General features: G+C 45.9%; 1 protein-coding gene across 2 annotated transcripts in view; it reads right to left on the bottom strand.

The window, feature by feature from the left end:
• The window catches only part of SLC12A7 (solute carrier family 12 member 7), a 550,671-nt gene that overhangs the window by 311,031 nt on the left and 226,097 nt on the right, over positions 1 to 13,543 (bottom strand). For both annotated transcript variants that reach the window (XM_082257548.1, XM_082257549.1), the window contains exon 3: positions 489 to 611. In XM_082257548.1, the coding sequence (XP_082113674.1) occupies positions 489 to 611 (123 nt within the window). The remainder of the gene's footprint in view (positions 1 to 488; positions 612 to 13,543) is intronic.

Here is a 13,543-nt window from a genome sequence, read left to right as displayed (position 1 = left end):
TATTAAGATATGCTTCCAAGTATCTTGGCAAAATTAAGCCACAATACAACCAGTTCTTTTCTGTAAAAGAAGACAAGGCTGTAAGCCAGGTCACCGTGGCGACCAGAAATTGCATCCTGGTGCCTGGGCTTTTGTCAGCCCATTTACTGTTGGCACAAGGCGCAGCGAAGCACAATTCCTATCGCCTGACGCCCGGGACACGTAGTTCCAGGCGCTGGGCAGATACTGTTTCCCAGGCTCCACTTGCCCATCTGAGGCAAGCTTTGTTAGCTGAAAAGACTGGCTCCTAAATTCAAAGCAAATTTGTGAGGTCCTGCTGTAAGTCTTTTCATGCTGCCTACATAATCTTATTTAAATATTAATATGATAAAATTTGAACAGCATATAAAAAGAGGTGATCTTTTGATAAGGATGATAATCATCATAACTATAAATGCCAAACGCCGACAATCAATGCACATATATTACAGACAACTTGAATACATTACCTTAATTTCCTTTCTTTTACGATCTTCATACTCTTCATGTTCTTTGACTCCTTGTGGTAAATTTGTGTAATTTGCAAGCTTGTTCAGTAATGAAGACACCATTGGATTGCTGTCCATTTCTTCCTGAACAGGTCAATTCATACAAAAAGAAATATTACTGTTGAGTAAATAACAGGTTACATTTACCTGAAACCTAGACAACATAACATTTGGCTAAGCCCTCAAACATTATAGCAGTAATCCTATTTCACTTTAAAACAGCACCGAAGGCTATGGCAAACAAATGTTTAAATTGGCAGGCAAACAACTTAATACATTTACAGCAGCACAGACAAATCCCACTGCCATGGAGTGATCTCTAAAAAAACTTAAAATCACAGTTTGAGTCTAGGTTCCCATCCATGCTGTTGATGCGTTTTTCAGGCACATTTTGAATTTTTAAACCCACGTTTCTGATGCTTTTTTGCATGCATGTTTTGTTTCTTTTTTTTTTTTAATGTCTCTTTAAAAACAAACACTATATAGCTTGTTCCTGAGTGGGCTAGGAAGCTGGCCGCCACATCTTTAACTGATGAGTGAACAGCTGTCAGCAAGGTTCCCCACAGACGGCTGAACGTAAAAAAAAAAAAAAGAATTGCCGGCAAAAAAAAAAAAGCAGGGGGATCAACAGGTTTTTAAAAAAAAAAAAAAAAAAAAAAATAGTTCCCCCCCCTCAAAATCCACACCAGACCCTTATTAGAGCATGCAGCCCAGGGAGGTCAGGAAAGGGAGGGGGATGAGCGCCTGTCCCCATCATCCTAAAGCACCTTGTCCCAGGATTCTTCCCCACAACCCCGGGCAGAGGTTGTGGGAGTCTGGGGGCAGGGGGGGGGGGGACTATCGGAAACTGAAAGTCCCCTTCAACAACGGGGCCCCAGATCCAGGTCCCCCGGCCCCATGTGAATAAGTATAGGGCATGGTACCCTTACCCATTCTCTAAAAAAAGTGAAAAAGGGAATAAAGACAGTACAGGAGTTTGACAATTCCTTTATTTAAAAAAATTAAAAAAATAATGCCCCCCAATGCAGGTCTATCATCAATCAGGACGCCACTGTCGGACCCATTTAAAAAAAAAAAAAAAAAAGTTTCGCTTGCCGACGAGGTCACTGGCTAGAACCGTCCCCTGTGACGTCATCGACCGATGCATGCTGGGCCGCCGACGACAAAGGGGGGCAGTGCCACCAGGTGACATCACTAGGTGGCTCCTCCCCATAGCTATTTAAGCAGTGTCCCACGGCGGGGAGGGCAGACCGTGGAAAAGTTTGTGGCGAGCGGAGCTTTTTTTTTTTTCCTCCGTTTTCCAGGTCTGGCAGTTGCGTCGGGATCGATGATGGATCTACATCGAGGGACATTGTTTTTTTTGTATAAAGGATTTGTCAAAAAATGGGAGTTTTGTACTTACTGTAAAATCAGTTTCTCCGAATTCATCGACGGACACAGCGCTCCTTAAATCATAAATAGTGGGTTATATTGCCTCTTCAAGGAGTAGGACTAGGCAGAACAAAAAAACCCTGGCTATGCCCATGGGCCATCCTCAGCTGGTATATAACCCCCCTCTATGTTCTAGGTAATCAGTTTAGTAGCAAGCAGTATAAGTATCAGAACTCCATAGAGGGGTGGGTGCTGTGTCCGTCGATGAACTCAGAGAAATGGATTTTACGGTAAGTACAAAAATCCCATTTTCTCTTTCGTTCATCGACGGACACAACACTCCATAAATCATAACTAGTGGGACGTCCAAAAGCAGTACCAAAAGGAAATTGAGGGGCGGGGAAAATAACCCAAGGCAAAACATAGGAGCCCTTAACTAGGACACAGGAGCTGAAACCGGGTCACTGGATCCCCGTATGAAAAATAAAGGCTTAGAGAAAAAACACCCCTCAAGAGGGAACAGCACCTCTTAAACAACAGCCTGCAAAACTTTGTAGCCAAAAAAAGCATCCGCAGATGCCATACCTTATAGAATTTTGTAAAGGTATGCACGGACGACCAAGTGGCTGCCTTGCAAACTTGCGATATTGAAGCCTGGTGATGGAAGGCCCAAGAAGCACTCAGCACCCGAGTAGAATGCGCCGTGAAAAGGTGGAACCTGATCTTTAGTGGAATAGGCCAGAGTTGCCATCTGTCTTCAGCCTTAGCAGAGGATGATATGGGCCTTACCGTGGCCCTTGGACACCTGGTCCCTGAAGTTTGTGCAGAGGAAGGACCACCCTGGCCAGAAATAGAATCAGACCTAAGTAAAATCAATTTCCTGGACAGGGATAGGGGGGAATTTAGGTAGTTCAGACAGCACCTGAACCTTTGCAGGGATGAAATCCGCACAAGGAGACTAAGGACCTAAAAAAACCTGAAAAGGACAAGCTTTGTCCCCCTTTCTGGGTACCCCTAAAAACTACTCACCGTAAAATCCTTTTCTCTGAAGTTCATTGACAGACGCAGCTCCATATTCTTCTTAACCATTGGGTTATGCTGCCCCCTACAGGAGGAGGACACTAGGCATAAAAAATCTTTACCAAACCTATGGGGCAGTCCCTGGGGATATACACCCACTTACTCTACCATACGCATTCAGTTTTGTTGCAAACAGTGTCAGAAGAAAATAACCCCAACCCAACTCATATATAGAGGGGCGGGTGCTGCGTCTTTCAATGAACTTCAAAGAAAAGGATTTTACGGTAAATCAAGTTTTTTCTATCGTTCATTGATAGACGTTATAGTTATAGTTAGTGAGGTTGAAAAAAGACATCAGTCCATCCAGTTCAACCTATGATGTGTGTGTGTGTTTGCTTTTAACCACTTGCCGACCGCCGCAAGTACATATAATGCGGCGGTCAGCCCCTCACAGGCAGAGTGACATATCGGTAAGTAAATCAAAGCGCATCTCCATCATTAGAGTCTCACGCACTGCAGTAAAAAGTATGTCTACCAGCTGCTGCGACCATGGAGGAATCATCCTCACTATCAGATGGATCAGCGGGTGTGAAGCTCGGTTTCCGAGGGACGTGCCTCCTCCATGCGGGGGTCAGTGGGGGAGATGGGACCCTGAGGCTCCATTAGGAAAGGAAGACCTTGCAGTACAAAAACAATCTTTTGGCACCACTAAATGGATCCCCTCGAGGATTAGGGTACCTATCAGCAGAGAGAGCGAGATAACAGGGACCCCAAAAGACTCAGCCTACCGACCAGAGGAGCACAGAGAATTTGAACCTAGCATCATCATGGACGCTATCCCTGTTGATATGTCCCAGGCACAGGAAGAGGAACTAAGGAGGAATAGGAAGAGCAGGAGCTTCTGCATCCCCACAGGGATTCAGTTGTCCCCAGCATCTCCCAGACTAAGGGAAAATAGCCCCCGTGACATCATCTGACTACACGAACATGGCCGCCAACCGAAGACCAGCCAGACTAAGGGAAAATGGCCACCATCAGCTACAAACACTGAAGCATGCTGCCAGGATCTTTCCTGCAACCTCTGCAAAGCTGCACCCTATGCAAGGAGACCCCCCACCCTGAATGTAGGACACATGTTTAGGGGAGACTCTGCTGTGCACTCTGCACCGGTCCCTGCACTGGGATCCCCCTGCACTATACCCGCACTGCAAACAGCAGGGCATGTACCTAGGGGTCTCCAACACTGGGTCCCCTCCAGACTACCAGGGCGGAACACACTCTCTCCCAGGACCCTTAGAGTGGGGATAGAGGGGGAAACCCCAGGGGTCTCTGCTGCATTCACTGCCCTGGGACCCCGACCAGACTCTAGGTCCAGACAGAGTGGGGGAAGCCCAGCTCAGTGAGGGATTTAAGGATGGGAGGAGGGAACTTGCAGGCAGGTCTGACCACCCCTGGAGGTTACCCGCGTCCACCCCAAAGAAAACCACCAAAAGGGGAGAGAGGGGACTGTACTTACCCTTCCATGGTGCGGGTAACGCTCCAGACAGAACTCCTTGCCACTGAAGTAGGGGAGCTGTCGGCCAAGGGACAGCTGCAACTCAGACCCAAGCCTGGTGGTATGCAACCCTGTGAGACATTTAGCTCGCGGGCCAGCCTCTGTCCGTGAGGCACGTAGCTGCGGTCTGCACGCACTCGCTGGCTGGGCTGGGGTGGACCACTGGATCTAGATTATCCAGCTTGTTGCCCAGCCCGGCAGTTGATTGTGGATCCCCGAGAGAAAACAAAAAATTTGTAAAGAAGGAGAAAATTGCTAGGATCAGAGATCCCAGCCAGGAGCCTAGGTCCTTACTCCTGACTAGACAGATTAAAACTGATTACCTTGAGCAGAGAGGGGGGTTATATACCAGCTGAAGATGGCCCATGGACGTAGCCAGGTGTTTTTTGTTTTGCCTAGTTCTACTCCTGGAGGAGGCAATATAACCCACTAGTTATGTGTAGCACCCAACAAATAGGTGCTAGGTAAAACTATAGTGGGCCTTGTCTGCCTAACAGCAGGGCTGTGATTTATCTAGTCAGGGTGTCATGGCTTCCAGATGTGCCTGCTGAGGGGAAAAGTATCCCCACTGGATCCTGTGAGAGGCTTCTCATAGGGCAGTGTGGGAAGTCCAATCAGGGGACACATCCCAGCTTGTAACTACCCAAGAAGGCAGATTTCGCTGCAAGGGATTCTGGGAGTGGGTATACGTTTGGGGGGGGGAAGTCCGTGGCAAGGTGTCTTTGGCGGAAGCAGAGTCCCAGAAAAGAGAGTGCGGCTGTCTCGGGGTGTCGCCTGAGAGTCCAGAGAGTGCTGATTTGAGCTGTGGGGGATCTGGTGTGCCGAGAGCCTGCGGAGAGAGAGGCGTCCAGTCCCAGGAAAGCCTACTCAGGTCGTGAGTACTGAGGATTGTATCAGTTTTTGGTACCTCAGGCCAATGAAAAATGGGACTTTTAATGCAAGTATGAAAATACGATAAGGCTACATTCACACCTGAGCGTAGCGTTTTTCGCGCGTTTTCTACCGCGATTTTACCGCGATTTTTACCGCGATTTTTAACGCGATTTTTGTGCAGGCGTTTTTAGATTGAATAGAGATCAATGGAAAACGCCTGTAATCTGCCCAAAAAGAAGCTCATGTACTTTTTTGAGCGTTGGGCGTTTTGTATACAGCGTCAAAACGCTCAGATGTGAACAGGGGCCATTGAAATGAATAGGATTTGTCTTGTTGGGCGTTTTGAGAGCTGATCCTAGAGCAGAAAAACGCCCCAAAAACGCCCCAAAACGCCTAGATGTGAACGGAGCCTAAAGTTCAAGCAAAATCGCTAATAATAATAAAATAATATTTAATCCTTAAAAATCATAAGTACAGTGAAGTACAGTAGCGTGAGAGGGTTATAGACCCTTGTGAAGGTGTGTAATAGATGGAGGATAGTGACACGTGGTAAATGGTGACTTTTTAGGGGTGTATCTGTCATTCCCTGCTGGTAAGCTTGGGTTGCTTTGATCAGAGATGTCTCCTGTATCCTACGCGTTTCGGCCCTTTTAGGGGGGCCTTTTTCAAGGTTGCTAGTCACCATTTATATTGTTTTCTTTAAATCCTTGTATGTTGAGGTGGCTCCCTCTTTAGCACAGCGGGAACCTATGCGGTTTCATATTAAGGCTCCACCGCGGCAATAATATAAGAATTAAGGCACAAGGACCTCCTTGAAAAGGACCGGTTTTCACTTATACCGGAACCAAAATTAGCCACTAAGTGAAACATGCCTTAATATGAAACCGCATAGGTTCCCGCTGTGCTAAAGAGGGAGCCACCTCAACATACAAGGATTTAAAGAAAACAATATAAATGGTGACTAGCAACCTTGAAAAAGGCCCCCCTAAAAGGGCCGAAACGCGTAGGATATAGGAGACATCTCTGATCAAAGCAACCCAAGCTTACCAGCAGGGAATGACAGAGATACACCCCTAAAAAGTCACCATTTACCACGTGTCACTATCCTCCATCTATTACACACCTTCACAAGGGTCTATAACCCTCTCACGCTACTGTACTTCACTGTACTTATGATTTTTAAGGATTAAATATTATTTTATTATTATTAGCGATTTTGCTTGAACTTTATCGTATTTTCATACTTGCCTTAAAAGTCCCATTTTTCATTGGCCTGAGGTACCAAAAACTGATACAATATTTAACCAGGGACGACGGCAAACCCGACTATACATAGGGCTATAGAGATCAAAAAACCCCTTCTACATGAGTACTGAGGATTGCCCCTGGGGGTCTGCCTAGTGCCAGAGGGGACCACTCTGGAAGAGGTTCGGGGATCCAAGGTCAGTTAGCTGTAAAGGGGGTGCCTAGGTTGAGGACCCTGAAGTGTAAAGGGGGTACATAGTCAGTGGATCTTGAAGAGTTCAAGGAGCAAAAGGGCGCACCTGCAGTCTGGGCCCTGAATTTATTGCACGTGCCAGGTACAGTGTTAGCTATTTGGAGTTCTACAAAATACTACCTCAAGCTGTACCAGGCAGGGGAAAAGTATTCAAAGAATTACACAGTGAAGCAGTGTAAGGAGTTCTACAGTTCTCAGTCTTGGATCTACTGGACTATAGGTCGGGGATTCAACACTTCCTCTGTTATACAGAGTGTTCTTAGAGTCAGTGAGCGTTAGCTGGCGCTGGCTAGCATCAAGGAGGCGCCAACAGGCATCTTTCCAGGATCAAAGTCCCAATTGTAATTAGTTCAAGCCGAGAGGCGTATCCCACTCATTCCCTTCTCCCATCCCCTTAATTTATAATAGAAAAAACACAAAACAAAGATGCTGGAGTTGTCACTGTTTCAACTGTCACACCTGGGGACTCAGCTCACATGGGCTGGAGAGGATTCCGGTACTAATGGCAGACCCACATCAGGCCACATGCCTGGAAACCTTGCTACATATGGATTTATGGAGAGCTGTGTCCGTCGATGAACAAAAGAGAAACACTTGTACAGCCTTTATTCACTTTTATACGTTTTTGCTAAATGTGGGGGGAATCTTCCAGATTCTGATAAGCCCCGCCCTGCCCGCAGACCCCCACAACCACAGCCTCCCTGCCCCTAAGGACCCTCCCATGTTGAGGGCATGTTGCCTGGTATGGTTCAAAAGGGGGGGGGCCCGCTCATCCCCTCCCTTTCCTGACCTGCATGCTCAGATAATGGTCTGTTACAGATTTTGGGGGGACCCCACGCCATTTTTTTTTTTTGTCATAGGGTTTCCCTCCAAATCCATACCCGTTTTTTTTCATGAGTTTTTTAGGCTGGCAATCCTTTTACATTCAGCTGATGACTCATTGATGTTAAGGACGTAGCAGCCAGCTTCCCGACCTGCTCCTTGGCAACCAGCTATATACAGTGTTTTTAAAGGGGGAAAAAAACGCATTAAAATGCATCAAAAAAGTCCCCGACCCTTTCCATAAACGAACCATCTGAAAAACGCATAGATGTGAACGTGTACCATAGGAAACCTGACTCTAGTGCATCTTTCGAAAAACAGAAAACTCACAAAAAAACAAACAAAAAAAAACACATAGGTGTGAACGTAGGGTCTTTGATAAAAATGTCAAACCTTTTTTAATACGAAATAGTAAAACATTTGAAAAAAATACAGTGAAATTTCAGACTGCTATTAATTCTGTGATTACTTTAAGCTATTTGGAGCTCCCATACACTTACCTTCAGGGGTATGAAGGGTCCCTGGATATCTCAATACTGCCTAAAACTTTGGCTAAAAGACTGTAAACGGTAAATTGCCTGGCTACTTCTCACACAGACTGTGGAAAATGATGCATTTCATTTGGAGATCAAGGTCCCAGAGTCTGGAGGAAGAGCAGAGAGGCACAGAATCCTAGTTGCATGAAATCCAGTGTGAAGTTTCCACAGTCAGTGATGATTTGGGGAGCCATGTCATCTCCTGGTGTTGGTCCACTGTGTTTTATCAAGTCCAAAGTCAATGCAGCCCTCTACCAGGAAATCCCTTATGCTTCCCTCTGCTGACCAGCTTTATGGAGATGCTGATTTAATTTTGCAGCAGGACTTGGCACCTGCCCACACAGCCAAAAGTTTCAGCCTCGCCTGACCTAAATCCCATAGAGAATATGTTGGGTATTCTCAAGAGGAAGATGAGAGCCACCAGACCCAACAATGCAGATGAGCTTAAAGCCACTATGAAAGAAACCTGGGCTTCCATAACACCTCAGCAGTGCCACAGGCTGATCGCCTCCATGCCATGCCACATTGATGCAGTATTTCATGCAAAAAGGAGCCCTGGCCACAAAGACCAACACAAAGCAGCACGTTATTGAAAAGTGGAAGGAAAAATGATAAATGGTTTTTAGATTGGTATGCATTACAAATATCTGAAAACTGTGGCGTGCATTTGTAGTCAGCCCCACTGAGTCAATACTTTGTTGAACCACCTTTCGCTGCAATTACAGCTGCTTTTTTGGGTATGTCTATATTACTACCTTTGCACATCTAGGAGGGTCAAATTTTTACCCATTCTTCTTTGCAAAATAGTTCAAGCTCTGTTACATTGGATGGAGAGTGTCTATAAACAGCAATTTTCAAGTCTTGACACAGATTCTCAATTGGATTTATAATAGGTCTGGACACTAACAGGTTTTCATCTAAGATTGCTCTGTATTTGGCTCCATCCATCTTCCCATCAGTTTTGACCAGCTTTCTGGTCCCTGCTGTAGAAAAGCATCCCCAAAACATGATGCTGCCACCATCATGTGGGGATAGTATGTTCAGGGTGATGTGCAGTGTTAGTTTTCCACAGCACAGTGTTTTTGCTTTTAGACCAAAAAGTTAAAATTTTAGTCTAAGCTGACCAGAGCACCTTCTTCCACATGTTTGCTGTGTCCACTACATGTTTTCTCGCAAACTGCAAATGGGACTTCTTATTGCCTTCTTTCAACAATGGCTTTCTTCTTGCCACTTTTCCATAAAGGCCAGATTTGTGGAGTGCACAACTAATAGTTACCCTGCGGAAAATGGTACGAGTACGGCACAACTGAAAACCTACCAAGACATGGCCATCCACCTAAACTGAGAGGCCGGGCTAGGAATGCATTAATCAGAGAAGCAGCCAAGAGGCCGGAGGAGCTGCAGAGATTCACAGCTCAGGTTAAAGAATCTGTCTCCAGCTTAAAACTAGTGAAAATCCAAAAGTCAGTATCTCAGAAAATTAAAATATTGTGAAATAGTTACATATTGTAGACTCATGGTGTCGCACTCTAATCCGCTAATAAACTGAAAAAACCTGTAAAGGTTTCCTAAGCCTTTTAATGGTCTCTCAGTCTGGTTCAGTAGGTTACACAGTCATGGGGAAGACTGCTGACTTGGCAGTTGTCCAGAAGACAGTCATTGACACCTTCCACAAGCAGGGTAAGTCACAAAAGGTCATTGCTAAAGAAGCTGTTTGTTCACAGTGCTGTATCCAAGCATATTAATGGAAAGTTGAGTGGAAGGAAAAAGTGTGGTAGAAAAAGGTGCACAAGCAACAGGGATAACCGTAGCCTTGAGAGGATTGTAAAGTAAAGGCTATTGAAGAATTTGGGGGAAGGCTGGTGTCAGTGCTTCAAGAGCCATTACGCATAGATGTATCCAGGACATGGGCTACAACTGTTGCATTCCTTGTGTCAAGCCACTCCTGAACCAGAGACGTCAGACAGATCGTACCTGGGCCAAGGAGAAAAAAGGACTGCACTGTTGCTCATTGGTCCAAAGTCCTCTTTTCGGATGAAAGTAAATTTTGCATTTCATTTGGAAATCAAGGTCCCAGAGACTGGAGGGAGAGTGGAGAGGCACAGAATCCAAGTTGCATGACGTTCAGTGTAAAGTTTCCACAGTCAGTGATGTTTTCGGGAGCCATGTCATCTGCTGGTGTTGGTCAGTGTATTTTATAATACCATATAATATGATTGGCTGTAGTGGCCAGAAAATGCACAGGGGCTGGTTGGGCCCACTCCTCTCGCTCTCTTTGACCACAGCACACTAGATCTTGTGGACCCTTCAAGTCAGACCAGGTACCCAGACCAGCCGAGCTAGGGCTTTGATAACCATAAGTACCAGCATATCTGAACCCATAATGCTGCTCAACCTACATTACATCAAATGCCTGGCACCTGAGCCTGGTATAACTGTTTGCAAGTTACAAGGCATTACCTAATTTTTCAGCTAAGAAAGAAGAGCAGGCAGTGAATACCCTATAGTTCTCGGGTCTTCATCATGTTATGTGTCTGGACATACCCTTTCCTAGTTTTACAGTTTGGCCAGGCCATTCTATAGACAATGGGGTTGGTGCGCTAACTTTCTCCCAGCTCCCACCTCTTGCCCGAGATGCCAGAACAGAGGTTCAACAAGTTGCTGCAGCTAATGCCAAGGCGGATGACATTGAAAATCGTCTTAGTCACAATAACGTTCGCATTGTGGGTTTGCCGGCATGGAGGCCTTTACCTCCCTTTCTGCAGTAAAGAGTGCCCACCGCACACCACCGAGGCCCCTCCCTCCTTGAAATCAACCTCGTTCCACGTTGGCCTGTATGCTAAATTACAGGGACCGAGAGATCATCCTGCAGCTGGCTAGAGATAAAGCCAACATCCAGTATAATGGGGTGAGGGTCTCCTTTTACCTGGATTTTTCCAGTGTAAGCCGGCAAAGTTCCAGGATGTGAAGAAACATCTGATGTGCCTCCAAATATCCTGCGCTATGCTGAACCTTGCTAGGCTAAGAGTCACAGCCAGGGGCCATACCCACTTTTTTGATTCCGCTTCTGATGCGGCTTCATGGTTGGACCACAACGAGCAAAGCCTGCAAAATCGTCGCACTGAAGTGGACGAGGGCTGATATCCCCCAATATGCTTCAAGATGAGAGCAATGGGTCAACCTTCTTTGGACACCTGCTTTCTACTCTCTATTAGAGGTGCGCATCTTCACTGGACTCACAATTCGATTACGATTATCATAACTATTCGATTCGATTCCACGATGCATCACGATTAACACCCACGGTTTATATCAAAAAAATTCAAGCAGTCATAAGAACTCAATTTTTTTAATTGTATCTCTGTAGAAAAGTCTAAACACAGCAGACAACAACAACTTAAAAAGGAGAGGGTCAGAGACCACAGACGCACTACAGGAGAGGGTCAGAGACCACAGACGCACTACAGGAGAGGGTCAGAGACCACAGACACACTACAGGAGAGGGTCAGAGACCACAGACACACTACAGGAGAGGGTCAGAGACCACAGACACACTACAGGAGAGGGTCAGAGACCACAGGCACACTACAGGAGAGGGTCAGAGACCACAGACACACTACAGGAGAGGGTCAGAGACCACAGACACACTATAGGAGAGGGTCAGAGACCACAGATACACTACAGGAGAATGTCAGAGGCTGCAGATACACTACAGGAGAATGTCAGAGACTGCAGACATAGTACATGAGATGGTCAGACTGCAGACATGGTACAGGAGACAGTCAGAGACTGCAGACATGGTACAGGAGACGGTCAGAGATTGCAGACATACTACAGGAGATGGTCAGAGACTGCAGACATGGTACAAAAGACGGCCAAGCAGGTAAGTATGATATCTTTTTTATTTTATAGAAAAAAAATAATAATACCCTTTAGTATCACATTAACAAATCATTGGTGAGTCTTTTGGCAGCAACTTAGAATGTAGGTCAACATCAATGAGAGAAAAAAAAAAAAGGAAGGCATTCTATCTACAAGTATACTACTTGCAGATAAGTGGATGTTTCCAGGTAGGAAAGTTTATAGGGAAATCTCAGGAAGAACTAGACTGAAAGAAGCCCCAATGTGATAGGCACAGTGGCACACAGGAAACAGACTGGAGGTACAGCAGAGGTGGAAGATGTGCCACTTCTATGCACTCACTCACCCCTCACTTACATTAAGCAAAACAGGCTGGTATCTCATCTTCTGAGGACTCCTAGCACCCCTCCTCCTCCCCTCGCAGCTAATTTCCTGAAGCAGACTGTGTCATCCGAGGGATGTGATGATAGCTGCAGCAATGTCTGTGTCAGCACTGAGCAGCACTACACCTGCCCATGGGGGAGGTGACAGTTACAAATCCCGAGGAAGGGGAGGGCGTGGGTGGGGAGGGCACGTTGATATGTTGCAGCGCCCGCCTCCTGAGGCTACACCATTCAATGAGAGGGGAACAGCGCCGGATGCAGCCAGGCCACCGATGCATGTTAATCTAGATTGTAAGCTCTAACGAGCAGGGCCCTCTAGTTCCTCCTGTTTTGAACTGTATTGTAACTGTATTGTCTTCCTTCACATTGTAAAGCGCTGCGCAAACTGTTGGCGCTATATAAATCCTGTATAATAATAATAATAATAATAATCCAGCAATGACACTTCTGTGGAGGGAGGGGGAAGGAGCCAGGAATTGATTATTCTGGGTTCCTGCATCGCAACCGAATCGGAAAAGGCTGCATCGCGATGCATTGATGCGCTGATTTTCAACACCCCTACTCTCTATGTTGCGAGCTAGGAATACAACCCAAAACTTTTTTCTACTTATAGTTTATGAGGGGACGCCTGCCTCTCAGAAACAAATTCATGTGTGTTGGTCAAGTTGGCACAACCAGTTATGGCGATCTTGTTTTGGTCAGCCGTGTTCGTTATTTTTTCTTCTCTTATGCCTTCTACCATTGGTCATGGACTTTTTTTGGCTTTATAATAAGCATCAGGCTCCACTTCACCCTCTTCTGTCCAGTTGATATTCTTTTACAGCATTAACACAAGTCTATATATGGCCATAGCTATTTTGATGTATTCCCAGGCAGCTGCCTGGGGCACACATTACCCATGAGCAATCCGTATGGCTATCGCAAGGTCCGGGATTGTGGTTCTGGTCTGGATAGCAGGAATCCCACCACCCATGTGATAGTAGTCTCATTGTATTATGGCTAATGTGATATCTTGGAATGTCCGGGGTGTGCACCATCCTTTGAAAGTAACTATGATGTCTTAACTATGATCTCTACATGTAGAAGGACGATTCCAA

This window comes from Pelophylax lessonae, assembly GCF_965119305.1.
Source record: "Pelophylax lessonae genome assembly, chromosome: 5".
Lineage (NCBI taxonomy): Eukaryota > Metazoa > Chordata > Amphibia > Anura > Ranidae > Pelophylax > Pelophylax lessonae.
The sequence above is the reverse complement of the archived record's forward strand: the minus strand, read 5'-3'. Positions and strand labels throughout refer to the sequence as shown.